Here is a 26,766-nt window from a genome sequence, read left to right as displayed (position 1 = left end):
AATGATGTTGTTGGATAACATAGGATTTGTGGCAAATATGATGAGTTTTGTTGTATATTTTGCATCAGTTATGCATTTTGATTTAGCTGGTGCAGCAACTAATACAACAAACTTTTTGGGTACTGCTTTCTTGCTCACTATTTTGGGAGGCTTCATTTCAGATGCATATATGACTCGTCTCAACACTACCTTGCTCTTTGGCATCTTGCAATTATTGGTAAAATTACATTTTCATCAGTATATTTTGTAGTATATTAGTTCAGAGGCGTATCTAGAGGGGGTGCCGTGGGTTCACGTGAACCCATGCTCCTCTCTCTAGATCATGTGTAGTAGTGTTATATTTTTTAAAAAATATTTAAATATAGATGTGTGAACCCATGTTCAAAGTATATTATATAATAATGCGAGGATGATTGGGTGCACCTTTCTAAGTAAGGATATAAATTTAAATCTTATATCTATCTTGTCTCTGTGAGTAACACCTTTCCAAGTGGTTATCGGTTACACTTTTGACGTTTCAGCTAATTTTACTTTTGTTTTTTTCCTTTAATCTTTCAAAATTTTCAAGTGTGTTACATTGAAAATCCCTAAAAAATTTAACATTGTAAATTTTTTATATAATTAAATCAAATGTGTATATTAAAATTTAAAACTAGTAGTATTATACATTTTGAACCTATAATTTTTAAAATTTATTGGTTCATATACAAACTAAAAGTCAAATTGATCAAATTTATATTTAAAATATATTTTTTCGTAATCGTGCACCCATCTAGCCGAAATCTTGGATACGCCTCTGGTTAGTTGCATGGGATGCAAATCTAGAGACATTAAGGATCGTTCAGACATGATTTGAAGTTGAAATTTTGTTTGAATATGTAATTTAGATTTGTGAAGTTGTATTTTTTTGAGCGGCGAAGCCCACTTATGACCAAGGTTTATCCAAACCCCCTTCAATGGAAAATTATACTATTTTATGTTTATACGTAAATGTTAAACTTCCTTCGGCTAGTTTGTGTGTCTACTTCTTTCGATTTAACCTCCTTAGTGAAAAATTCTAACTCCGACACTGAAATTTTTCTTTATAAACATGAAAACCATCAAAACTTCCCAACTCTTATAAAATTTTACCTAATGAACAAATTCATAGTTCATAAATAAAGTATCGGCCATCGAGATATCCTAATGCGCCAAATTAATAAATCACGAATTCTCCCATATAATACAATCATGAACAGTGGCAAATCCAAGATTTCCACTAAGGGGGTTCCAAAAAGAAAGAGTAGTGCCTAAAATTTGATCTTGGAAGCTCAATGTGAGTTTTGAACCCCTCACCCACTAAGTCAATCTCTAATATTACATTTAAGAGGTTCAAAATCAAATATATAGAGATAAAAATTCTTAAAAATACCTTAAATATACAATGTAATTTTTTGCCGAGGGGGTTCGGGTGAAGCCCCTCAACAACCTCTAGGTCCGCCTCTGGTCACGAATAATCAATCTCTTCACATCGAGCATGAGTCTATTTTTGCAAAATTTTAAATTATGGGTCTTTTTTTTTATAAACAAATGTTGATTTGAAACTAAGCTCCCAAATCTTATGGTCAAACGCCTACGAAAAGTTTAATAGTAATCGCCTTGTTATTTCACAGGGATACTTACTATTGATACTCCAATCCCACTTCCAAAAACTTCAACCACAGCCCTGTGGAGAATCAACTTGCGTTCATGGCGGAAAAGCACTGCTGCTATACACTTCAGTTTACTTAATGGCATTGGGAGCTGGCGGAATTCGGGGCTGTATTCCGGCATTAGGTGCCGATCAATTTGAACAGGACGACCCGAAAAAGAGCAGCAAGAACATTTCCAGTTTCTTCAACTGGTTATTGTTAAGCATAACTATTGGAGCATCCATTGGAGTTACTATTGTGGTTTGGGTCAGTACAAATGTTGGATGGGATAAAGGGTTCATTATCTCTATTGTTTGCTGTTTTGCTGGCCTCTGTATTGTTTCAATGGGGAAGCCTTTTTATAGAGTGAGAGTTCCTGGTGAAAGTCCCCTGCTTAGAGTTTTACAGGTGAGGGACATACTATTACTTTCTCTCTGTTCAATTTATGTGACAATAGTTTGACTGGACACGCAGTTCAATCATGAGTTTTTCTCTATTCGTCTCATATATCATTGTGACACCCTTAATGCTAGGTCTCAATCAAGCAAAGCTGCATTTGTGCAGGTGTTGGTAGCAGCAGCTCGAAATTGGTCTGTGCAACTACCAACTGATAAGCATAAACTATATGAGATACAGGACAGAAATGTTTCTCCTTTAACCGAACAGCGCCTTCCACATACCCAACAATTCAGGCAAGTGTTTAATGTTCAATGCAAGATCAAAAGGTTTTCATGTTTATGTTGATCTTATGTTGTCATGTTAATCATGGACAGTGTACTAGACAAAGCTGCAGTTCGAACAGAGGGCACCAAAAAGCAAGGAAAATGGAGACTGTGTACTGTTACTCAGGTGGAGGAAGTGAAAATCCTTACCAGGATGATGCCGATCCTCTTGAGTACTATCATCATGAACACATGTTTGGCACAGCTACAAACAATCTCAATACAACAAGGGGCTCTAATGGATCCTAGCCTTGGCAAGTTTGATGTACCTGCTGCTTCGATTCCAGTCATTCCTCTTGTATTCATGTCCGTTCTCATTCCCATCTATGAGTTCCTCTTTGTTCCTGTAATGAGGATGATCACTGGCCACCCAACTGGCATAACACACCTCCAGAGGGTCGGGGTTGGGCTCGTCCTCTCAGCTATCTCCATGGCCATTGCAGGAGCCGTGGAAGTGAAGAGGAAGAACGAGTTCAACAACCACAACCATCTCGCCAGCCTCTTCTGGCTCTCCTTTCATTATGCAATCTTTGGGATAGCAGACATGTTCACACTCGTTGGACTGATGGAATTCTTCTACAGCGAGGCTCCAGCTGGGATGAGATCTCTCTCCACGTCTTTCTCATTTCTGTCACTCTCCATTGGCTACTACTTGAGCTCAGCTTTTGTCGAGCTCATCAACTCAATCACTTCAAAGCTCACTTCAAACAAGCAAGGATGGCTTCAAGGGAGAGACATGAACAAGAACCACATCGAGCTTTTCTACTGGTTCCTAGCGATCCTTAGCTTGCTCAACTTTGGTAACTATGTCTTTTGGGCCAACTGGTACAAGTACAAAAAGGATGGTCCTATCGATGAACAGAAACTTCTTCAACCAGATTTGTCTGTAACTATGAGTATGACCTCACAACAGACCATCTCTACAAGTGAAGGTGAAAGAAAAATGGAACAAAACTAAAGTTCAAGTATAAAACTTTCAAGTCAAGAGTTAAGGAGTATTGTACCTTTCTAAACAATTAATATAATTTTGCATCTTGCAACTAGACATTTCAAGCACATTTAGGTAAGGAATACAAAGTATGATTTCCCACAACAGTCGGCACTTGGTATAAGCAAAAGAAAATTGTGAAGCAAACCTAGTCTAGCTAAAAGGGAATTTCTATAGCTTCTGGAGTCCACATCACTAACCAAAATGTAGCAAAAATGAGAGTGTTTGAAAGCATCTACAGTTAAGATCATGAATTATTGCTACTACTCCATTCCCATATAACATCATAGTGTTCAGTAAAATCTGCATTCACGGGACTGCTATCTTTTCTTCTAAAAACAGCAATTTGGGAGGCAAATCCTGGTTCTTTGTTAGGCTCTCCCCCAACACCACTGAACTCAACATCATAATTATGCCTTAAAGCTAACTCAGATGCCCATTGACAGAATTGCTGTCTAGTCCACTCGAACTTGTGATCGTGATTGCGGAATTTGCATGACTGCTGCTGGCTCTTCTCATCTGGGTCATCGTCCTGGTATTGGGGAGTAGATTTCTGGAGAATCACATTGTATTCATAATTGGGAGTGGAGACTATAAGAATCTGTGGACAAAATGAACTGAGAACAATATCCCCAAACGAACATGCGTCATGTTCCTCCATGTGTTCAATCACCTATAGTTGATCAAAATGCCCAGCTTTCACGATCAAAAATGTGTTAATGCTTTAAAGATTCTATGGAAGAAAGAAAAGACAGAATCCAAAAATATATACTGCAGAAAAAGCAAAGTTTCATTTAACCACTTAAGCTGATGAAATGGCACAACTTAGGATCATATAAACACATATGGAAAGGCAAGACCACTTGAAGTGGAAACCTCTGTTCAATAGACTATCAGATACATATATAACATAGATAAACACAAATAAGAAAAGAGACACATTAAATGTTGGACTAACAAAAATAAATAATCTTGTGTAAACCATATAAAATTCATCAAAATATTAGCTACACGAAAGCTGAAAGCAAAGAATAACAACCAAGTTTATTTTATTTTATTTTTGAAATAACAACCAAGTCTATTTACCATGAGGAGATTGGTCCATCCATCAAAAAATAAAGAGAAATAAGTAACGAAAGGAAAAATACAAAGCAGAATGCACCAAATTTCACACTTAATTGGGACAACATAAGTGCCAATAAAGAACGTTGGAAGCATCATTGATGCATCACTCACCTCCCTAGCAAGACTAATTTCTTCAAACTTAGAGATTATGTGTTTAAGTGGATAGACACTAATAAACCACTAGAAAATATCATCACATCATTATTCACAGTGCAACTAAAATGGATTAAATTGAACCAATCTTAACGATAAGAACCACCCGCTCCAATATAGGTCATCACATAGGAGTAGAAATAGTGAAGAAATCTGCCAGCACTATGATCTAGCAACCCATAATGAAAACTCAGTTTCTAATTTCCCCTCCCTCCCTTCCTCCCTCGTAATGAGTGCTAAGCTCTGTACTCTTCTGGTAGGCAAATGAATGTGACATATCTCTGCCAGTTTCATATGTCAAGGAAGCAGAAAAATCAGTCTGCTCTCTGCTACAAATCAAATACATAGAAGTTTTGAAGATGCCACTTACACCAGTCTCCAACTTAGATAATGGCAAGGTTCAGAAAACGGCTTTCTCTGAATAAACACTTCAGATCACATATTGTTTACTGCTCCAGAATATCTACCTTCTGACCTCAAATACTAATACATGAGTACATGATATCTAACACACTAAACCATCTACAGGATCAAATTGACAGATCATATCACAGAGTTCACCGATCAACTCAGTTGCTTCAATGAAAAATACTGTACATATAACCAGCCATAGACTTCATTTTGGGGATGGATATTAAGTTCATCAGCATTTTTACACAAATATTTCATGAAACTCGAAATGTCCGGAAGTTGATTTTTTAAAAGAAAAAAAAAATCAATAAAAGATCTTAAAAGCTATGTAACAATCAATAGAAGAGAAACTGATTACCTCCAAGCAGGTTGCAATATCATATCCACACAACCGAGAATCACAAGTCAAAATCGAACCATCATATAGTATTGCAGACTTGATACTGTTGATTGGTTGTTCAGCTTCTATATTTCCATTGAGTTTTGAATGAAGTATCTGGAATTAAGAATAATCTTAGGTGAAAGCATAAATAAAAGTCTAATAATAATTTGGCACCGGGAATGCATGTGATGGGCCTTCTTTTGATGATTAACATTTTATATAAACAAAAACACACGTACATTGTTGCAGTGGGTCACATCAGGTTCTAAAAAGTGTATCAGTATCCATATCCAGGAACCTTACAAAAAGTCAGTTCCCACCTAGTCTAATTCGAGAGATAACTGAGGAAGTCCTAAAAGCTATCAACATCATATACATTCTGCATGTGGTAGACACTAAAGTATAGAACTATGCTCCATCAGTGCAAAAAATTTAGAAGTTAATTGGAGCAGTTTTTTAAGATCTTCAGAAGTTTCTTAGCATCTTGAGCTGACATTTTTGACCTCATTAGTTTAACGGTTCTGATAGTCTAAAAACAACCAATGATATTATATTGATGATGGTATGAAGTTGCTTGCCACTCCAAAAAGAAAAAAAGGAAAAAAGATCTCTTTCACTTCCATGCAATTCATTACATGAAACCATTTTCCCAGACTCTATAACCATATACCACCATAAATTGAATATTATCTACTTCGGAGCTTCCAACGCCAGAATATGGAAATAGACACACGTGCCTCAGTGTGTACATATGTCATATAGATACTTTTGACAGGTAAAAGGACCTTGACATTTTGGCCTAGGAAACATCTTTCTAGCTTTGGCAATCCAAATATAATGTCATTAACTATCAAATGGTACAATGTCACACTGAAATCATAGGCTAAATTGGATTTAGTTGATGACACAAGACAATATCTTAATATTGGATTGACAGAAGATGACCATTGCAGTTCCTGAATTTTCTCACTTGAATAACAGGTTCAGTTTCAAACCTACACGGTTAAGATAGAAAATGCACAAGCTCTGATTATCATTGCCAAGAAAAAGAAATGCAGTAAAAGAATTAGTTATAGGACAGTTACAGAGAGATTAGGATAGCAAAAAAGCAGTGTCAAAGGGCTGTGAATGCATCAGACCTTTGCAGCACGAGCAAGAGCTCTCTGTGAAATATCAACACCTGCTATTTTCTCAAGAGAGGTTTGATAAGCTAATAAAGACTCCAGCAGACTTCCAGAACCACATCCAAAATCAACCTGCAATGGACTACAGATCAGAACAAGCCCTTTAAATATCTAAAGAGACTGTAAAATCATTTGAAAAGGCTAATACCAAAGAGGCAGCACAAGATTCTCTAATGTGCTGCACCGCATATTCAACGCGTTGTTTTGATAATGGGGGAGAGAATAAGGCCTGTTCCATTCTATCCTCCAGGGGTACTGTCACACGCAGCAAAGTGACTTCACATTTCATTAAGCAAGTACCTGCCTCCAGAGAGTCCAGAGAGGAGAGGGAACTTTAGATTATAGGAACACATCAGAAACTTTAAATGGTTTGGACACGATAAGTGATCAGTGGAAAGCATGTTCTATATTAGAAACCAATACAAATAGGGCAAAACCAATCAGAATAAAATGACACAGATGCCTAACTTTACCTGAAGACAATAATGAAATGATATTTGCAGAATCATGAGCCACTGCTAGAACAATCTCTTTGGCAGGCAATTCCATAGTAAAACATGCAGACTGGTCAACGGACATCTGTGTTACAACTGCTTCAAGAACAGGAGATACGGCTCCACTGCCAATCTCAAACTCAAACTCTTCAGACCCTTCAAGATGTTCCATAATGCATTCCCTTTCCGTGGCTAAATATATCTTGTAAGTCACACACACCAAAGAACCACTAGATGGAGTCGTTCCAGATGATAATTCTTCTTCAAGTGTGTTATTCTGTACATTAGAGTAGCTAGGACACACGAAGCTTCCTGCTAGTGTTGCACTGCCCCACTGATATTTGGGCAAAGTTTGACATAATGTGAACTCCTTAACAAGCTGTTGAGGATAAATAAGAATATCAAATCCCTTTGCAGATGATGTCATCTCTTCCACAGACATATCAACTTTATCAAGAAATCTATCCAACCATGAGAGAACTTTTAAGGCAGTACTATGAATTGCATCAATCTGTTTCTTATAAGATTCCTTTGGTGAGCACAGTAGAATCAATTCCTGGCACTTGGAGTATATCTTCACTGTACATCTGTAGACTAGATTACACCCTTCTTGTGCTACAGCAGTAGCTGCAAGAACCCCTTCATTAGTTTTGTTTTCACCTGATGATGTATCCCTCAAACTTTTACGTCCAGGTAAATCTGGCAGAGGTTCAATGGAATCGCTTGAAAAGACAGGTTCAGATAATCGATGCTGGCAGCAAAATGTACAGAGAATATCTCTTGGAAAAGAACCCCTCCAATTGCTCCTTGTTGTGAAAGCTGTGGGAAGTTCTGCAGCAAGTATTGCTTCTCTTGACAACTTGTAAATTCCACTGGGTATCTTGTTGGCAAGTATTCTTGAGAGGGAAAAAAAAGAGAAAAGAGAAAATAAGCCCCACTACTATGCATGAAAAAAGAAGAAAGAAATAATTATGCAAAATCAACAATAGAAACTGAGCATCACGGATAAATAAAGAAGCCAAAAGGCAAACACAAAAATAAGAAAGAACAGAAATTCCTGAAGTACAACATTGTGACTTCAGGTGAGTGTTGGCCACCCTAAACTCATCATGCAAATCCACTGTCTCCATTATTTGGCTCACCACACCAAGATCAAAGGGAGGAAACTTACTACAACGGCCATCACAATTCAAAAGTTTTGATTCAACCAGTCTTTGCTGCCTAAAATCTCAAAAATGATGCTACGGACATACCTGTAATATGCACGCAAGGATAAATCTTCATAAAAAAGATCAGTAGATTTCCGAGTGTATCCTACAGACGCCAAAATTGCATCACCACATATTTCTTGACCAGATAGGTAAGTCGCGATGGTATTGACATATCCTTTAAATGAACTAGCTTGTTTCATATATAGCTCTGATGATGAACCAATTGTTGTCGACTCTGGAGCACAGAAGTACAACCTTGTTTCTGAGGAAGCTTTGCCAATAGTCCTGTAACAGAAAAAAAGGGTTCATCGTGAAAGATATAGCAAATGCTCGAGTCAAATGGAAAAAATTGCTTATTTAATCAAGCCTTTTCTTACATAACCGCAAAGCTAGCTTACAGCTCACGTTGAACCAACCATCAAAAATATTCCAATCCCCCATATATAACCACTTTATGGGAATGTTCTCAGTTTTGGTCATACAAGATTGTTGTCAAGCTTAACTACATAAATTCCAAGATGCATAGAGTATATACCATACCAGCATGGAAGAAGGAACTATACAATCTATTAGAAAACTCTAGATAGAAGCATAGTCCGATACATGGTTTAAAATTTATCAGTTCAACCTTCATGGTTTTTAGACTGAACTCATTGTACTTTTGAAATTATGGGTCAGATTTAATACTGGTTGAACTGTAAATGATTTTCACATGTATATTTAAACTCTGTCAAAAATACTGGGTTCATTTGGACCCCCAGCACAAAGGCTGCATCTGCCACTGGATAGAAGCTCATTCATATACTTCTTACCATACTGCATTAAAATCAACTTCTGATTGCTATAAATCAAGCAGACTGTATTGCAACATTCTACTGGCCAAACAAGGTACTAGTCCAATGCTCTGTGTATACTCTTTCTCACCTTGAAATCAGAACCTTAGAAGCATCCTCAACCCCTAGTTCCTTTGCAATAACATCCAGGTAATAATTGCCAGAAGAGGCATTAAGTATCACAGGTTCCACAGTCTTCTCTGCTGAAGATGGAACACGTATCGCTTCAAATGAAATGCTCTCTGGGAAATTAGGTTCATTCTTTGGTAAAGATTGTATAATCTCAGGAGGGTGTGGAGCTAGCCTCTTCAATGACAGCTTCTCTTCAGAGAACAAGAGGGAATCTTCTAATCTCTTTGCAGCTTCAATAATAAGTGACATCACCAACAAGGGACTTGACTCCATTTCAGATGATATATATTTACATAAGCTATTGATCTTTGCATCAAACGTGGCAATAGCTACCAGAGGAATAAATCCATTGAGGTGACCTTCTCTCACCAACGCTGCTCTGAAGTGACCACTAAGCGGGTGAATTGCAGACAGGAACTTTCATCAACAACCGGAAATGAAAAAAATGAACCGTAAAATTAACATCAGTTAGGTAGTTCATTAGCTGCAGAAAAGTTGCATTCATGAACTACATCCTATTAGTCAAACCGTTCACATCATTTAATCCTACTCACACAAATAAGTCAGTAATCCTATTCAATGAAAATGCAACAGAAAAAAATTAATAAACCTTTATGAGCATTAGATATCTCACAAACTCTAGCATGCATAACATGTCATTTATCCTTGTTGAAACCATGCTAATAAATCATAGTAGATTATTAGAAACCAGCTGAAGTTTCTATAATTTCATCAGATACTTTCTTATGCCGATAAGCATGTATATATAAGTCAAAGTTCTCACTCGATCTCCATGGCTAGTCAAACTAGGTAATATTTCAGGTGATTCCCCAAAAAAAATTGCATCACCATATTTTACACGAATAGAGTTGCATACCTCAATTGAAAACAAATATGATAGTCGACCAACCAATTCATCCCATGCTTGCTCCACAGTGAGAGTATCTTCTTTAGGCTGGATACCTAGCTGCAGATAAACAACAACCACGAGTGGTCAATGCATTAGCTTGTCATTGACATTTGAAAATCTAAGATTCAAGCTGAGACAAAAAATCAGAACTTGTCCACTTCATATGTTAAAACTGATCACAAGAGCATGCAGAATTCCAGATAAGCAACAAACATGAGCTAATGATGAACTTCTCATAGACATTTGAATATCTATGTGACAAGCATGAGCTAGTGATGACCTTCTCATAGACATTTGAATATCTATGAGACAAGCTGAGAGAGAAAAATCATCAACTGCTCACTTCATTTGCAGTACTCATCATAAGTGCATGCTTAGCTTAGATAAACTTTAAGTGAAATGAAGAATTTATGATAAAGAGTTGGTTGAATTCTACAACCAGAATTATCAGAAAAAGAGAAAGTAAAAAGTTGTTTCCTTGAGTTGAAACCCAATTTAGCCGAGTCCTAATATTTATTTTTCTTTTGTACTGGGCTATTCTAGAGCCCCAAACAGTGAGGCCATTGTGGTAGTCAACAATAAAGGCAGCATTTAAAACTATCTGATCCAAGGAGATACTCCAAGAAACTAATTCTATGGAATGCAAAGGAAATAAGAAAGAGTGTCAATCAACTTCAACATCACCACTGTCGACAAAAAAACAGATTGCATGAAGTCACTAAAAGAACACATTTAATACAGGACACCCTTAATGTCAGACTATGCTCCAAAACACACAGTATTCTAGCACTAGCCATCACATGACATTGACAACACCAAAACACACCTCCTATGGCAAAGTGTCACTCATGTCTGTAAAATACTCCCTCCGTTTCAAAAAGAGTAGTCTGGTTTGACTTGGCACGAAGTTTAAGAAATTAAAGAAGACTTTTGAATCTTGAGGTCCTAAATTAAAGTTATGTCAAATGTACAAAGTTGCCCTTAATCTTGTGGTCTTAAACATGTCACGTGGAAAACAAAAAGTAAAATGTTACCAAAAAAGGAAAGAAGTCATTCTTTTTTAAACTGACTAAAATGGAAAGGAGGTCATTCTTTGTGAAACGGAGGGAGTATTTAAATAGCTCAAGACCAGAGAGTAAGACAAAACCTGTTGTATAGCCTTCTCAGCAGCAGATTGCTCAGCATCCTTCTTTCTTCTGAAGGCTTCAGAGACTACTGAAAATTCTGGAAGTTGCAGAGAACAGCGAAAGAGGCAAGGACCTCTCTGAGGGATCACTAAACCAGGACATCCATTTTGTACGGCCTCTTGAACTTCCTCAACCTTATAGCATGCTTTAGTACCAAATCTCTGGTGTATGATAGCCTTAGGTGTGAAAGGTAATTTCTTTGGACCACTCGCTGGGCCTTTTCCATTTTCCATAGCTTTTCCAGGAGAATTGAATACTTATAACAATTCAACTCCTACACTGAAAAAGTGTTTTAGAACTAATTTCCATTGTGCATCATATATAAAGCATATTAACGCCAAGAACACAGTAAAATAGTAAATACCAACAATTCCCTAATTTGATTTGAATACTCATTCCATTGACAATAAGCCAGCAACTGGAGAAGTAACCAATCTCCATCCACGTGATAATACTTGATTCAACAGCTAATCAGGTTCTAGAGAAATCATAACATGTTTAAACTTTTCGACAACAGCATGTTCAGAGTCCAAAAATAGATTCTTTTTTTTAATTCCACCACACACAACATTATCAGAAACAAAAAAAACCATGGAATACATATACCCTTTCTACAACCAAGCAATAACCATAGAATACATATACACACAGTATCAAAACACACTGCATTTATAGCAGGAATCTTATATGATTAACGAAAACTCTGCTTCTAAAGTGCCGTTTACATCTATAACAACACATTAACCAATCATTCTTTCACCACTACAAAACAAAATCAGTTTCTGGGTCCTCACTCAAATGACAAGAATTCAAGAATCGGCAAAACGAACAAACAAACAAAAAGTTATGCTTGTGGGTTGAGTGGTTATCTTTGAAAGATACCCTCAAAAAGGAAAAAAGGGCCACAAGACTTACTTTACAAGATAGGCAAAATAGTAACAGAGAATCAAGAATGGCTGAAAAAAGATTGTACCTTTAAATTAATTGGGGGTAGAGGAAGGGTTACAAAGTGAGAATCAAACACCCATCAACACGAAACCAAGAAAGATAGTAGCTATTACTAGCAATGATAACAAAAAATCAAGAAAGGGTGAAGAAGATAGTACCTAATACTGGCCAGGTAGATACACAAATGTGATTAGTGACATGCATAAATTGTGAATTTTGAAGAAGGGGTAGGGGGTGGGGGTAAAGGGGTACAAATAAAGGAAAGATTGTTGTGGGGAAAGAAAAGGAAGAAGGAGGTTGAGGGGTTTTGGGAATTTGAAAAGATTATAATAATGGGAGTTATTAGGGGTTTTGGGTTTATGTGATGGACTCATAGACTATGGTGTAAATACAATAGAGAAAAAAGAAGAACAGAAAATAGTATTCCTTTGTTACTAATTATTTTTTCACTTTTAAATTTACAGACCTATTAAGAAAATAATTATTTGTTTTTGATAGGAAATAAGGAAAAGTCTTGTCTTATTCATGAGTATCGGGAAGGAGAAGAATAAGCATTACCTCATACGTTTTCGTCTTAAGAGAAACAACCTCTGAATTCGTTCGGGAGATATGGGTCCACGACGCTACACACAAGAATGAATTGTTATGCGATTGGTAAACTCTTTCCTTTCTACGGGCAGCCTATCAAATCGAATCACGTATTTTGGAATATGTCGTTACAGCATGTACATGTATTCGCCTTTCCATTATTTTTGATGTTCCTGCTCGTGGGGGCCAGACAGGGAACCCCTTCCCGCGTTGCATGCGGCAAGGAAGCCTTCAAGATCCCCGCCCGAATAATAATTTGACATTATGAATTTACCATTTTAGCTCTATTAATTATGAAGTGATGAATTAAAAACTTAAGATTGTCAAGAAGTTCTACATTTTTCAAAGTAATTAATTGAGGGTATAATAGATAAATAAAAAATTGTTTTTTCATGATTTGTCAAAATGGACAAGTAATTAGAAAAATTGGTATAATATTATCGCTATATACCAATTTTAGTTCATTATATTTGGATTTGTTGTACTCGAGTGAGGGTCATTTGGAAACAACATATCTATTTTCACGAGATAATGGTAAGGTCTGCTACATTGTATCATCTCCATATCCGACTTGTGAAATTTCATTGGTATATGTAAATACAAAAGAGAAGAAGAAGAAGAAGAAGAAGAAAAAGAAGAAGAAAAAAACACTTTTAGTCCTAGACCTCTTTCTACCTTCACGAGGTAATGGTAAAATGTACGTACATACATTTTTATATAACCTTTCTATACTTGATTTGCGAAATTTCATTGATTTATGTTATTGTTATCCAATTTTAATTCTTATATCATTATTCTAAACACATTTAATTTTTAATTAAATAAAATAGGAAATTTTAGTCCTTTGATCTAACTTGAAGTTGACATTGTTAGGTTAACTCCTCCCCCCCCCCACCACACACACACACACCACAATTTTTGAGATAATGATGGTTAAAGTAATTTGAAGAACCAATGAAGCAATATTAGCTCAAACAATCTTTCTCCTATATCTTTACATTTTGATCAAGACTAATTTTGTATGTGAATTTAATGATAATGCTTCTCAAATATTGAGTAGGTTATTGCTTAATACCACGATAACAATAAATTTCATCCATTAATATTTTCTTCTTCAATGCTCTTTTAAGAGGGTTTTATATAAGTCTAAAAATCATTAAATAGTTATTATTTATATAATTACGGATTAAAAATTAAATGTGCTTAGATCAATAACAAATGGGCCAAAGTTGAGATATAGCAATAATTCAAGGATTAAATATGTTATTTTCTCTAGAAATAAATCTATTCCCTAGACAAACACTTGGAGGGGAAAGATGGTTTTGCCGCGTTGGGAAAAAAAATAGTTTTTTACTAAAGAATAATGATGATTTACACTATATCTTTCAATATACAAGTTTATTGCTTAATTATAACTAACTAGTAAAATTATTCGCGCTTAGTGTGGGAATTTAATATCATGAAATTTATAAAATAATACTTAAAACATATTGGTTATTAAAACTAAAACACTATATTATCTTACATACAAGATTACGTAGTAAGGAACATAAATAATGTATGAAAATGATAACATCTCATCATTTATCCTTAATAACATAAGCATAAATTAGTGACTGTAAAAATATATGTCAGGATTTGTAACAATAGAATAAAAAAGAAAAGGAAAAAATTGAGTCACTAAATGCATAGTGTCCCCTTAAGGAAATTATTGTCCTCTAGTATCCGAGGTTTAAAGGAATAGATCTTCCTGATAAAATGATTCTATTCACCAGTGTATTGATACAAAAACAATGGTGTCAGTGAGTTACTCAATAGGAGCAAAATACACAAATATTTAATTGTGCAGAAGAAGAAGAAGAAGTTCAGAATTTTCGTAACCCTCTATTTATAGACAACAAATGATAGTATGAACAAATGTTTATTGTGCCTTATCGGAAAGATCACAACTATTTGAAAAAGTTGAAACCCTTCAAAAAGGTCTCAATCTTTCATAAAAGTCACAACTTTTCATAAAAGTTGCAGCTTTTCATGAAAGGGGAGGGCTAGTTTTGGAAATAAATAAATTAAAAGGGAATCTTGGTTTGTGGTGGCGCCATGTAGACATGCCTATGGTTCTCTTTTATATATATATATATATATATATATATATATATATATGATATGATATGATATGATATGATACTCCCTCTGTTTAAAAAATAATGATCTCTTTCTTTTTTTGGTAACATTTTAATTTCAGCTTTCCAGGTTGGATGTTTAAGACCACAAGATTAAAGGGCAATTTAGTACATTTTACATAACTTTAATTTAGGATCACAAAATTCAAAAGTCTTCTTTATTTTCTAAAACTTCGTGCCAAGTCAAACTAGACCACTCGACATATTTCTTTCTTATTTTTTAGTTAACTAAGGTTAAAATGATTTGCTTTAAGTGTAAACATTCATTATAAATAAATATTTACGCTTGTAGGAACTCGTGTATCAAATAGGGCGTAATGGGGGATGGATGTAGCCTTTTGCCTAAAGATTCATTTAATTCACATGATTTTTATACGGATTATAAAAATAAAATCTTCTTAAAATATCAAAAGATAAAATATTAAATCCGAACACATAAAGCAATAAATTTAATGCTACTGATCCCATTAATTTAAATCCTGACCGACATGATTAAGATTTCTTAATTATTAATCAAATATTTTAAATTTGAGCCCTACATAAAGTTTTGAATTACTTGAAACCTATATAAATATTAGTCATCAAATAAAAATCTTTAAAAAAAGTTAATGCACCAACTTTCCAAGCATTTATGAAATTCTAGGGTGTAGAAGGTTTAAACTCCATCAGTACCATAATATTCCCTTCCTTTCGATCTATCAGAACAAATTAGGCTATTTATAGATCGATTTGAAAATAGCACACTTATCTTGCTTTTCGTTCATTTTTGCCATGATCCTTTCCCTCTTCCTCCCTTTATGTAATTAAAGAAAACATATAAGTAAAAAATCTGGTTTGACTCGATGAATTTTCAGCTTATTGACGATGGTTCTTAAGCAACGTATATTCATCGTAATACTCAATTTTTCCTCCTCTGGATTAAAACCAACTTTTCTTTTTCCTAAAATACCTAAATTATTTTTATTTTAACACATACTTGTGCAATTTAACAAAAAAATAAAAATGAATGCCTTAAGTGATGGAAATATAAAATTTGGAGTTGTTGAATGCAATATAATCTCTTGTATCAGAAACTTTACAAGACATAATACAAAAATCTCCAGCTAAGGCTTAAGCAGCACTTCTCAGTAGAAGCAAACTAAACTATCTAAATGGTCTGCAATTCACAGCTTTCTACAAATAAGTTGAAAAATTCTAACTAAAGTTTTGAGCAAAACTTGTTTTGACATCATGCACCATGTTACTGTAAACACAAGCGCGAAAATCCGGCCTCCGATAAGGCCAACAAGAACAACCAAAAGTAGATCAATACTTGCTGAACTCTGCTCTTTTCTGGCTATACTAGACACCTTAACAATGGTTGCATCAAGCACTTTCTCAGAGCTCTTTTGACAATCAAGTTTATCCTTTTCCTGAGTTTTAACATCACTTTCGCTTATTGGTATCGTCTTCCTTCTGAACTTCTTTGCGATAAATCTCTTGATCTTTGATTTTTGAGATTTCTTTCTCTTGGATTCCAACAAGTCACTTCTCAATTCTTCTTCTGTTGAGTCTATTCCTTCACATATCAGATTATCATACCTACTGGACACAGAGGAACTTAACTCTTCTTGCTGTAATCGCGTCTTAAAAACGCAATCTTTTTCTTCCAACTCAACCATTTTGACTCCAGAGGATCTCCAACCCTGCTGTACCATCGAAAGACTCCTCCTTTGTGCTCCTGCAACAGGCATGATCCATCTATATACGTGTTTACCCGAATACTCAAAGAAGTACAACAAGAAAACTGACATTGTTATTCCCATTACAAGTTTCTTTGTTCCTAAAACCAAAACCACCACCAGAAAGACCTTCAGAAGCGCTATAAACACCATATTTTTATCAACAGCTTCATCAAGATCAAATCTTTCATCTTTTTCCTGACACCCCTTTAACTCAGACCTCTCAGTTATGCAACATACCGGGGAAGGTGGAGTCCAAAGAGAGCTTAAAGGGGGTTCAGCCACCACTGGAGGAGCCCTCTTTTTCTTGGAAGATTTCATGAACTTTCGACGATTCTTGACAAAAAGATCCACAAGGGAAGAGGGGAAACCAGTCTCCACCATGAAAGGAGATTGAGAATGAATATGGTCCTTCACCAATTGAGATATACTTGTCTTCTTCAACTTCTTCCATGGAAAAGACATGTTTGAAGATAATCCAAATTCAGACTCAATAAAAATTCCCTCTAAATATTTAGTATCTGAGACAAGAAGCAAGAATATAACAAGGGTCAAGACATTATAGTGTTGGACTGTTGAAACATGGCATGATCTTGGACAATAATATAGATGGAAATGAAGATTTATGTCTGGTCACGCGTATCTATTTGAAAATAAAAATTTATTTTGGAAGAAACAGAGAAGGAGAGAGGAGAATTTAAAGAGATGTTTCAATTAGGCATGCTTAACTTCTCAATCAATGGAGGAAGGTGCTGTGAAGCATAAAGTAGAAACACTATAATTAGAGGTCCTACTATGGTGCCAAAACTTTTTCTCTTTTTTTCTTTTCGATGTACCTACAGGCAACACTCTCTACCTCCGTTTCAATTTGATTGACCTATTTTAAATTGACACAGAATTTATAAGAAAATAAAGAACACTTTTGAATTTTGTAGTATCAAACATGTCATATGGAAAGTTGAAATTAAAAAAGGAAAGAATCGTTCTTTTTAAAACGGACTGAAAATGAAAGTAGGTCAGATAAATTGAAACGAGGGAGGATTAAATATCTTTTGTTTTCACAGCGTGTGTTTGTATTCTTTCTCATGTGGGTGAGGAAAGAGAAGATTAGGTTAGAAGCAACATTATGCCTCATGATACACATGCTTTATATGAAAAAAGATATTCCCACACTCAAATAATTCCATTACATTTGTGATGTGTGTGTAAACAATTAGAATTGATGCACTCCCACTTGTAAATTGTCACACTCCTCCAAGTATACTTTTTTTTTATTTTTGAAGACAAAATAGTTCTGTTTCCTTTCTAACAATCCAGTTAATCAAGTTACTACACAGAGAAAAAAAAAAGAGAATTTGTTGCCATGCATCAACAGAATTTTTCTAATTGCCAAACTGGTACAAGGTACAAATAAATGGCCAACATACAGCCCAATGATAAACATAAATACAACCTAGATGGACTGATGAGCACAATGTTTCGCAGCACGGTTACGTAACCCTTACACAAGTTGTCACAAAGATGGAATGCCAGGTTCCAATTAAACTGTAGCATGAACATAGTGGCAAAATGAAAAAACTGGAACTGGATTTCAAAGAAAAAATAATAATTCTAACCCTTCTAATAAAAATTGCTTAGTGCTGTGATTCTCCTATCCAAAGGGAATCATCTGTTCTTGGCTGATTTTGAATGTGGTAGCGTTCCAAAGACTTTGTCCCAGAAGGAGGAGGTGATACCAAAACCTTTGTTCTGAATACGAAAATGATGATTCAAGTGATATTTCTGTGAAAGAAGGGCAAAAGATCACCAGTTAGGATCATAGAACATGTTAAGAATACTGCATCTTATCGAGATTCATAAATTGAGATGAAAATATCACTTCAACACAACCCCCCCAACCCCAACTCACGATAAACCCCAGGTAGACACTTCTTTATTACCCTAAAGACAGGATTGAACCACAAACTATAACCTGAAACAATAGTCTCAACTCTCAAGTACCACAAGTGAAAACATAATTTGCAATGGTATAACAAATCTCCTGTTAGTAGTTGAAAAGGTTAAACAAAGAAACCAGCAGGGTCTAAAAAGCATCTTCTCAAACTGACACATTATTACACCTGTCAGGAGACATCACAAAAAACTAACTGAAAAACCACAATGAAGCAGTTAGGGAGGTGTTAACAAACATATCCTCTTACCTTAAGATTTTTAGGCACTTCAACTGTTGGTTGCCCGTGATGCAAGTAGTAGTGGGTTACATCATACATAACATAGCCCAATAAACCGCCTCCAAACAAAGCAGGAGTAGTAGTGGGAGTTGCCAGGAGTTTGATCAAGTTCCAGAACTGCAATTACAAAGTACAGTATCAAAAGTTGTGGGAAAAGCAAATAATCATTGTTCTTTAGCACACTCCCAAAATTCAGCATAAGTATAGTCGTGATCAATGTCATTTGGGGAAAGAAAATAATAAGAGCCTATGATTTTCAACTTCAACATTTTGTATATGAACTACCAACTTTGACTAGCTGTTGATGTAGGCTAGTATTATATTCCTTTAGTTGCTATGGCCATGTAGACTTTTCCAAAATTAAACTAGAATTTGTCAAGTGGATTTTCATGTAATATCTGATGTATACCCTCCAAGTGCTTAATTCTTTTTAGTGTTTTTCCTCAATTATTAGGCAGATAAAATGGCCTTGCCAATACGTTGCTTGACCTCTGAAAACCATATGTAGCAACAATCGAGGAATGGAGAGAATAATTATCTTTTATTTCACGAAAAGTGGTTTTAACCATTTGAAACTGGGATCTTCTAGATTTGTGTGAAATTACAAAAAAAAAAGGTTCTCAGGTTAAAATATAAAATGATGCTAAGATATTAAATCCAACATACTGGTACAAGGAGAATAGCCGTTGCAGCAGGAGGAAAAACCAGCCGTAGACCATCCATGGGATGCTTATGATGACAGCCATGAAGAAGATAATGAATAGTGTTTCCCCTGTAACAAAAGATGAGTTTAAGAACACAGGAATAAAGAACCTGAAGCAGAGGGCTAAAAGAACATTCCCTTCTCAGGTTACTAAAAAAGAACAGAGAGAGCACTAACCAATAGCTCCTTGTATTGATGTGGAAAAGAAAACGATGAAGAGTGTATTCCATCAGTGTCCAGATGAAAATGCCAAAAACCACCATCAGTGCCACCTCTGGAACAGTACGACCCATATGGATAGATACGGAGATGCTATAGCACACAACTGGAAGCCATATGGTAGGAATTGCCCACCAAACTGTGCGAGTCAGAAACTGTTTCACAAATTAAATGTATCAATACCTTATGTACATAGTGAGATGATGTGAAAATGAATTATTTCATGTGGGGTGGGGTATTTGTATGGTACACACTCTAGCTAGTTTTATATCAATCTTGCCTTACATAGACACGTATGGAAAATGAAAATTCAAGCTAAAAGAAAAATGAATAATTCTAACAGTAACTATACCTCCCAAAAATCACTTTCAAAAAATCGAGGACCTTCCTTGCTGACAATGGGCTGGTGAACCCACTCTTGATAAGCTTCTCCAAGGTGGCCAACCTGAGAGCACATTTGAGGAGTCAAAAAATACAAGTAGTAATAAGACGGTTTATTTGCTAATTTCAGTCAGAATAGAGAGATTTGGGCCAAGGAACGTGTTAGACATGACAAAGAAGACTTTGCAAAAACTTTATCGAACAAAAAAAAAAGAGGAAGAAGAAAAAGTGCTTGCAACAGTAAAACCATATATAATTTCCCATCTGAAAGATGATGAGAAGGAAATACATCACCACATATTATTCTTTTCTGCCATTGCTTTTTTTAATTTTCTGTGTACTTTGACAAGTAGAACAAAGAAATGCAATATGGAACAAAACGAAATGATAAGGCAAATGTATCTGCTAGTATGTACTGGAATAATCTTAATTACATACTGAAAAACCCTGATGATTGCCAGCAAAGAAGATCAAGGGAGAGAAGGTAAACCTTACAGACACATGTGCAGATCTAAATAAAAGATTCATCATCCATCCCAAAAAGAAAAACAAAGTTTGGAGTATGACGGTCAAATGGTCTACTTTTCGGCAGACATTTTGACACTGCTTCATTTTTTTATTCTTTTTGATGACAAGGGAAATCCGCAGCCGCTACCCTCTGGGTGCGCACAGGGTAAAACCTCCGCTCTTATGCAATAGCTCGCAAACCACATAGGAGAGGTAACCCGCACTAGGCAATCCCGGTGCGACGAGCTAGACCCAGAAGGCAAACCCCTTGCTTTCGCTGGCAAGGGGTTTCGAACTTGAGACCTCCAACATGGAAGTTCCAAGCCCAAACCACTGGGCCACCCCGAAGGGTCTGCTTCATTAATTTTATTAACTTCTTAGAAACTACATATAAGAATACCCTCCATCACATTTTATAGTGAATGCACTTCCTTAACTGTATACAGAGTTTAGGATGTCAATTTCGCCTGTGTACTATATTAATGAGAGTGGAGGAAAATAGTGAAGTAATGACCAAAAAGTGAGTTTCATAGAGAAAGCATCATATGAGAGTTGAAAAGCTAAATAGTTAATGAGTTTGAAATTCTTGCAACTTTAAGAATAATATAGAGAATAATATTTAGCAGTAGAACTCCATCAAATATTTTGAAATGCCCCAAATGGTAAGAGTGTCATGTAATTGGAGCAAATAGAATACTACACAACAACTACTACTACTACACCTTAATCCTAAGCTAGTTGGGGATATGGAGTATGGTATATGAATCCTTACTAGAAGTTTCTATATTTTGTAGTGGCATATATATTTGAAATTGGATTAAGAGACTTCTAGAAAGCATAAGACCAAGAGTAAACATATTAATGTGGCTAAATATAGTCCCAACTCCCAACTATTAGGTGGACTAAAAATATTTTTAACAAATTTGAGAAGAAATGTAGTTAAAAAACCATTGACTTCCGAAGTTACGTATCAAATAAAATAGGACGGAAGAAAATAAATATAAGATGTAGATTGTAGAGTTTTACCTGGTGTACAAGTGGCTTATCTAAATCCACAGTGAAGCCTTGTGCAACCATCGTGGACAGCAGCTAATTGCTAGATATAGCAAAGGAAACAGAAAGTAGTTAGAAGGCTGCTAAGATATGGTTCTACATGAAATATTTGATAAGAAGTTCAAGAGCACCTATTGAGATGAGAACAGTTCCAATAAAGAAAATAGAAGACAGATCATATAGCCACCCACAAGGTGCTATTTGATGATTTTATCTTTAAAAAATGTACTCGTTAATATTCCCAGCAGTCTTTTGTAACTTTTGGTTTTGGTACCTTCTTGGTACTTAGTCAATGAACCTTTACCTTATAAAAATATATAAAATAAAAATTTACTCGTTAATACATATTGGCGCTTGGTGAGTTATTCCATCTCTTTGGGCACTTAAACTAATTAAGTAGCTCCACGATTGAGTCCAGACAAGATTTCATGTTATATTTACTTCAGGGTGCTCTTGGAGAACTACTAACTCAACCAAAAATAGCTAGGCCTACTTCATTGCAACTATTATCCAGGAAAATTTTGGTAAACTGTGCAATGCATATTTCCTTTTTTATATGAGACAAGTGTATTTGATCAAGCAAACATCAAACAACTTATATATGATATCAAATGAAATTGTAAAAATCAAGAAAATAGAAGCGATAAGTCCATATATTATTGTTTAGCATTTGACCTATTCCCAAAGTATCTACCTCCTAAACTTAAAGGTCAAATTTAGACAAGGAAAGCAGCAAGAGTAAGAGTGGAGATTTATTATGTCAAAATATGTGGTCCCCGAAGTAAAAGTAAAATGCTCCGACTAGATTGAAGTTTTACTAACATACGATAGGAAAATTAAAAAAATTTAAAGGGGAAATGAGGAAGTTATTAGTTACCGTGGAATAGACAAACAACGGCAAAATATGGTGCAACTCTGCTTGTTTCATTGCTGTTCTTAACTACTAGTAATATCTTTTAAATGGCTTAGGTGAACTGGTTTTATTTATCAAGTTGCTCTCGTTCAAATGAAACAACGGTAAGAGCTTCAGAGGAACCATAAATTGTAGATAAACAAGACAGAAAGAATGATTGCAGAAAGTATCAAACCAGCCTAGAATATTTTAAAAAATTCCCTCAATCACACAAGAAATTGATTTTCATAACATTCTGTTAATAGAAGAATGCATCGATTTTTCAGTATATCAGTCTTAGCACATTGTGAGAAAAGAAATACTTGAAAACGATCTCCTTTTTACAAACATGAAACGAATGTATCATGAAGCTACATATACTTGCAGAGTACTGCTAATTACTTTGTACAGGCAGAGAAAATTCATATATTCTCCAGTCGCCTTCAAACTGTCATTTTTATGTTCCTTTGAGCCAAAAAAAAAGGATAACAAGAAAGAAAACATAATTGATTAGTTAAATCACACCATATATCTGATAATGTTAGAACCCCAATTCATAAAATACACAAAAGCAACTTGCTTAAAATCAAATACTTGGATCAGTCATGACATTTATAAGCCTTTAATTCTTCAGGTAAACATCATGAATTACATCAAAACCCTTTTAGATACATAAGGAACTTCAACAATTCAATTTACAAATCTACAACACCAACAACATACCCATTGAAATCCCACGAGTGGGGTTTTGGGAGGGTGCACACCTTACCACTACCTTGGATACAATTTACATGTAAAGATTCAAATTTTTTTTGTTCCACAGTGTACATTCACACCACCAGATATAAAAAAAGACATCAAACTCAAAACCCCAAATACTCTAACAACAGAGATCTATTTCATAAATGGCCAAAACCCAACCATAACAAAGAGAATCAAGAAGATACTTACATAGAAATATGCAGATTCTTTTCTCAATTGAAAGGATCCCTAAGTGGTGTCTCTCTATGTGCAGACCACAAAACACTCTACTGCTGGCTGTATGATGTTGATTGAATATTTTTAGGAGTTGTTTACTTTACCTTTTCTACTCATTTTGCTTCAGTTTATATTGAAAGATATCGACCGCATATTACTTGTCTTGGGGCAATTGGGTAAAAATACGGCAAACACTGCCAGTCTGGTCACAACTCACCCATCCTGTATGTGCCTCCAATTTATTACTAAGCAACTTTGAATTTTTCAATAAATCGCACTAGACAAGTTCGATGTAACATGCTTGACCGAAAGGAACGATATGAGAATCAATTTCTGATCTCTCTTGTAAGATACTACTTATTGTACAAGTCACCTATTATTTTTCATTATTTTAATTTAAATGAGGAATTAAATAATCTCATGACTAATTTAATAGAATAACTTACAGATTTTTCACTAATTTAAAAGTTAATTACTTAGATACACGCAAGTTTATAATATTATGAATCTAATTACTAAATTTTGATACATTAAGATACGTTTAGATATATGTATCTCATATACATGAGGTCAAAATTAGGATGTAATTTGTTTTAGATACACGGTATCTAAGTGTATTTGCATGTAATTGAGATATATAGACAAATCTCTCTAGTCTGCCTCCCATTTTGCTTATCACTCTCCTATGTATTAGGTATCCTAGATACATTTGAATCACAACAAATACATAAAGATACATGTATCTAGTCTGATTCGCATGTATCTGAGATACATAGACAAATCTCGCTCGTCTACTTTCTGTTTTCGTTCGTCTCTCTTCCTATTTCAGTGTATCTGGTAGCAAACATATGAATCTAAGAGCATGTTTGACATTGTTGTTGGGAGTCCAAAAACATTTATTTTGATGGGAAAAAAATTATTTTTTTTGAAAAATTAGGTGTTTGGCAAACCAGTAAAACTGTTTTTTCTTTGTTGGGAAGAAGCTAAAAAATTTTGCTTATTAAAAAAAGCAGAAGCAAAAAATTATTTATTTCAAGACTAAACTATCTCTTCTGTATATACATACTAGATAATGTTGCCCGTGCTATGCACGGGCCCAATAATATAAATGTTATATTTTGGGGCTAATAACCGAGTTTTTGAAGCGATTGTTTGCGTGGATAAAGGAATAAGTTTTTTTATCACAAACCTGTACTTTCTTTGACGCTATTTAAGGCATAATAAGTTGTCAATTATCATGATTTATAGTATTTTTACGATAGATTCAGTTCAAGAATCAGTGAATTTTTTTGTATTTTTTTTCAAAACATATTTTATGTTGTCAATTATTATGATTTATAGTATTTTTACACAATTTTTAAATATAAAAAAAATAAGACAAATAAATTAAAATGGACCCAATATATGTTATTTTTGTTGTCTCAATTTATGTGACACAAATGAAATTTGGAGAGTCATCCAAATTTTCATATATTTTTTTTAAATGTTTGAAGTTATTAATTATTGTGATTTATAATTACTGGTCACTTTGTCCTAATTTATGTGATATGGATAAAATTACAAAATTAACCCTTTTAAAATGTCTTTCAGATATTTTAAGTTGTTAATTATTATTATTTATAATACTTTTTTGCTAATATTAAAATGATATGTGTTATTTTTTCTGTCCCAATATATGTGAGCCTGATAGAATTCTGAGAGTCAACCTATGTTATTATATAGCTTTTAAATATTTTAAATTGGTAATTATTGTAATTTTTAATGCTTTTTAAGTCATTGTAAATGAGATATGTTGCTTCCTTGATTGAAACTTTTCCATTTGTGAGATATATATATATATATATATATATATATATATATATATATATATATATATACATACATATCGTGCTATGCATGGGCCCAATAATATAAATGGTATGTTTTGGGGTTAATAACTAAGTTTTTGAAGCGATTGTTTGCGTGGATAAATGAATAAGTTTTTTTATCACAAACATGTACTTTCTTTGACGCTATTTAAGGCATAATAAGACTACCCACATGCAACATTTTTGAAATATTTTATGTTGTCAATTATCATGATTTATAGTATTTTTACGATAGATTCAGTTCAAGAATCAGTGGAATTTTTTGTATTTTTTTTCAAAACATATTTTATGTTGTCAATTATCATGATTTATAGTATTTTTACGCAATTTTTAAATATAAAAAAAATAAGACAAATAAATTAAAATGGACCCAATATATGTTATTTTTGTTGTCTCAATTTATGTGACACAAATGAAATTTGAAGAGTCATCCAAATTTTCATATTTTTTTAAAAAATGTTTGAAGTTATTAATTATTGTGATTTATAATATTTTTATGTAACTTTGAAATAATATACATTACTGGTCACTTAGTCTTAATTTACGTGATATGGATAAAATTACAAAATTAACCCTTTTAAAATGTCTTTCATATTTTTTAAGTTGTTAATTATTATTATTTATAATACTTTTTTGGTAATATTAAAATGATACAACCTATTTTATTATATAGCTTTTAAATATTTTAAAGCTTTTTAAATCATTTGTAAAAGATATATGTTGCTTCCTTGATTCGGACTTTTCCATTTGTGATATATATATATATATATATATATATATGCTATATTATTTTAAAAGGGAGTTTATGCCCAAGTTCTACTATATATAATATTCAAGATTGGGAAAAGTCTCAATCTTGAATATTATATATTATACTTGGGCCTAAACTCTCTTTTATAATATAGTAGAAAATAGAAAATAGAAATAATATTCAAGAAAGTCCCAATCTTGAATATTATATATTATACTTGGGTATAAAATAGAATTTTAAAAGTCCCACAAGTATAATATATAATATTACTTGGGTATAAAATAGAATTTTAAAAGTCCCCACAAGTATAATATATAATATTCAAGATTGGGAAAAGTCCCAAT

General features: G+C 34.3%; 5 protein-coding genes across 7 annotated transcripts in view; 1 reads left to right on the top strand and 4 right to left on the bottom strand.

Moving 5' to 3' along the window:
- LOC125836542 (nuclear transcription factor Y subunit A-7-like) overlaps positions 1-11,414 on the bottom strand; it is a 158,952-nt gene extending 147,538 nt beyond the window's left edge. Inside the window, exon 1 of the mRNA XM_049515716.1 lies at positions 11,405-11,414. The gene's annotated coding sequence lies outside the window, so the exon portion shown is untranslated. The remainder of the gene's footprint in view (positions 1-11,404) is intronic.
- On the top strand, positions 2-3,352 carry LOC125836533 (protein NRT1/ PTR FAMILY 4.6-like). The gene is made up of 4 exons (XM_049515707.1): positions 2-217; positions 1,653-2,078; positions 2,235-2,362; positions 2,444-3,352. Exons 1-4 carry the CDS (start codon positions 2-4, stop codon positions 3,348-3,350), a joined length of 1,677 nt encoding a protein of 558 aa, XP_049371664.1. The 3' UTR covers positions 3,351-3,352.
- LOC125836530 (small RNA 2'-O-methyltransferase) lies at positions 3,572-12,584 on the bottom strand. Of its 3 annotated transcripts, none has more exons than XM_049515702.1 (10): positions 12,509-12,584; positions 11,363-11,676; positions 10,183-10,272; positions 9,265-9,722; positions 8,383-8,625; positions 7,109-8,025; positions 6,784-6,935; positions 6,591-6,707; positions 5,428-5,565; positions 3,572-4,053 (listed from the first exon to the last, which is right to left on the bottom strand). In XM_049515702.1, the coding sequence occupies exons 2-10, from the start codon at positions 11,633-11,635 to the stop codon at positions 3,628-3,630; spliced, it is 2,814 nt and encodes a 937-aa protein (XP_049371659.1). In that variant the 5' UTR covers positions 11,636-11,676; positions 12,509-12,584; the 3' UTR covers positions 3,572-3,627. The 3 variants fall into 3 exon arrangements, with proteins under 3 accessions (XP_049371659.1, XP_049371661.1, XP_049371662.1); XM_049515704.1 differs by having other exon boundaries at positions 11,363-11,681; positions 12,509-12,579; XM_049515705.1 differs by lacking the exon at positions 12,509-12,584 and adding an exon at positions 12,376-12,464.
- Positions 12,585-16,121: 3,537 nt separating this feature from the next.
- On the bottom strand, positions 16,122-17,658 carry LOC125836242 (uncharacterized). Its single transcript, XM_049515404.1, has one exon. It carries the CDS (start codon positions 17,302-17,304, stop codon positions 16,282-16,284), a length of 1,023 nt encoding a protein of 340 aa, XP_049371361.1. The 5' UTR covers positions 17,305-17,658; the 3' UTR covers positions 16,122-16,281.
- A 543-nt stretch (positions 17,659-18,201) lies between these two features.
- On the bottom strand, positions 18,202-23,983 carry LOC125836316 (dihydroceramide fatty acyl 2-hydroxylase FAH2-like). The gene is made up of 7 exons (XM_049515500.1): positions 23,777-23,983; positions 21,907-21,969; positions 20,345-20,437; positions 19,951-20,147; positions 19,737-19,842; positions 19,041-19,187; positions 18,202-18,621 (listed from the first exon to the last, which is right to left on the bottom strand). Exons 2-7 carry the CDS (start codon positions 21,955-21,957, stop codon positions 18,505-18,507), a joined length of 711 nt encoding a protein of 236 aa, XP_049371457.1. The 5' UTR covers positions 21,958-21,969; positions 23,777-23,983; the 3' UTR covers positions 18,202-18,504.
- Between the last annotated feature and the right edge of the window lie 2,783 nt (positions 23,984-26,766).

The sequence above is a fragment of the Solanum verrucosum genome, unplaced genomic scaffold, assembly GCF_900185275.1.
Source record: "Solanum verrucosum unplaced genomic scaffold, falcon-dt-bn FXZP01000278.1, whole genome shotgun sequence".
NCBI classification, from domain to species: domain Eukaryota; kingdom Viridiplantae; phylum Streptophyta; class Magnoliopsida; order Solanales; family Solanaceae; genus Solanum; species Solanum verrucosum.
This window is presented reverse-complemented; position numbering and strand designations above follow the sequence as displayed.

What these genes read in the sequence shown, in the direction of transcription:
- LOC125836242 (XM_049515404.1), bottom strand. Translation starts at nt 17,304, where the DNA reads ATGTCTTTTCCATGGAAGAAGTTGAAGAAGACAAGTATATCTCAATTG.
- LOC125836530 (XM_049515702.1), bottom strand. Translation starts at nt 11,635, where the DNA reads ATGGAAAATGGAAAAGGCCCAGCGAGTGGTCCAAAGAAATTACCTTTC. An exon ending in CTGAGAAGGCTATACAACAG is followed by an intron (nt 10,273 to 11,362) that starts GTTTTGTCTTAC and finishes GTTTATCTGCAG; the next exon opens with CTAGGTATCCAGCCTAAAGA. An exon ending in CATTTCATTATTGTCTTCAG is followed by an intron (nt 6,936 to 7,108) that starts GTAAAGTTAGGC and finishes CTCTGGAGGCAG; the next exon opens with GTACTTGCTTAATGAAATGT.
- LOC125836316 (XM_049515500.1), bottom strand. Translation starts at nt 21,957, where the DNA reads ATGGTTGCACAAGGCTTCACTGTGGATTTAGATAAGCCACTTGTACAC. An exon ending in ATCAATACAAGGAGCTATTG is followed by an intron (nt 19,843 to 19,950) that starts GTTAGTGCTCTC and finishes CTTTTGTTACAG; the next exon opens with GGGAAACACTATTCATTATC. An exon ending in AAGTGCCTAAAAATCTTAAG is followed by an intron (nt 18,622 to 19,040) that starts GTAAGAGGATAT and finishes CTTCTTTCACAG; the next exon opens with AAATATCACTTGAATCATCA.
- LOC125836533 (XM_049515707.1), top strand. Translation starts at nt 2, where the DNA reads ATGATGTTGTTGGATAACATAGGATTTGTGGCAAATATGATGAGTTTT. An exon ending in TTGGCATCTTGCAATTATTG is followed by an intron (nt 218 to 1,652) that starts GTAAAATTACAT and finishes GTTATTTCACAG; the next exon opens with GGATACTTACTATTGATACT. An exon ending in CCCTGCTTAGAGTTTTACAG is followed by an intron (nt 2,079 to 2,234) that starts GTGAGGGACATA and finishes GCATTTGTGCAG; the next exon opens with GTGTTGGTAGCAGCAGCTCG.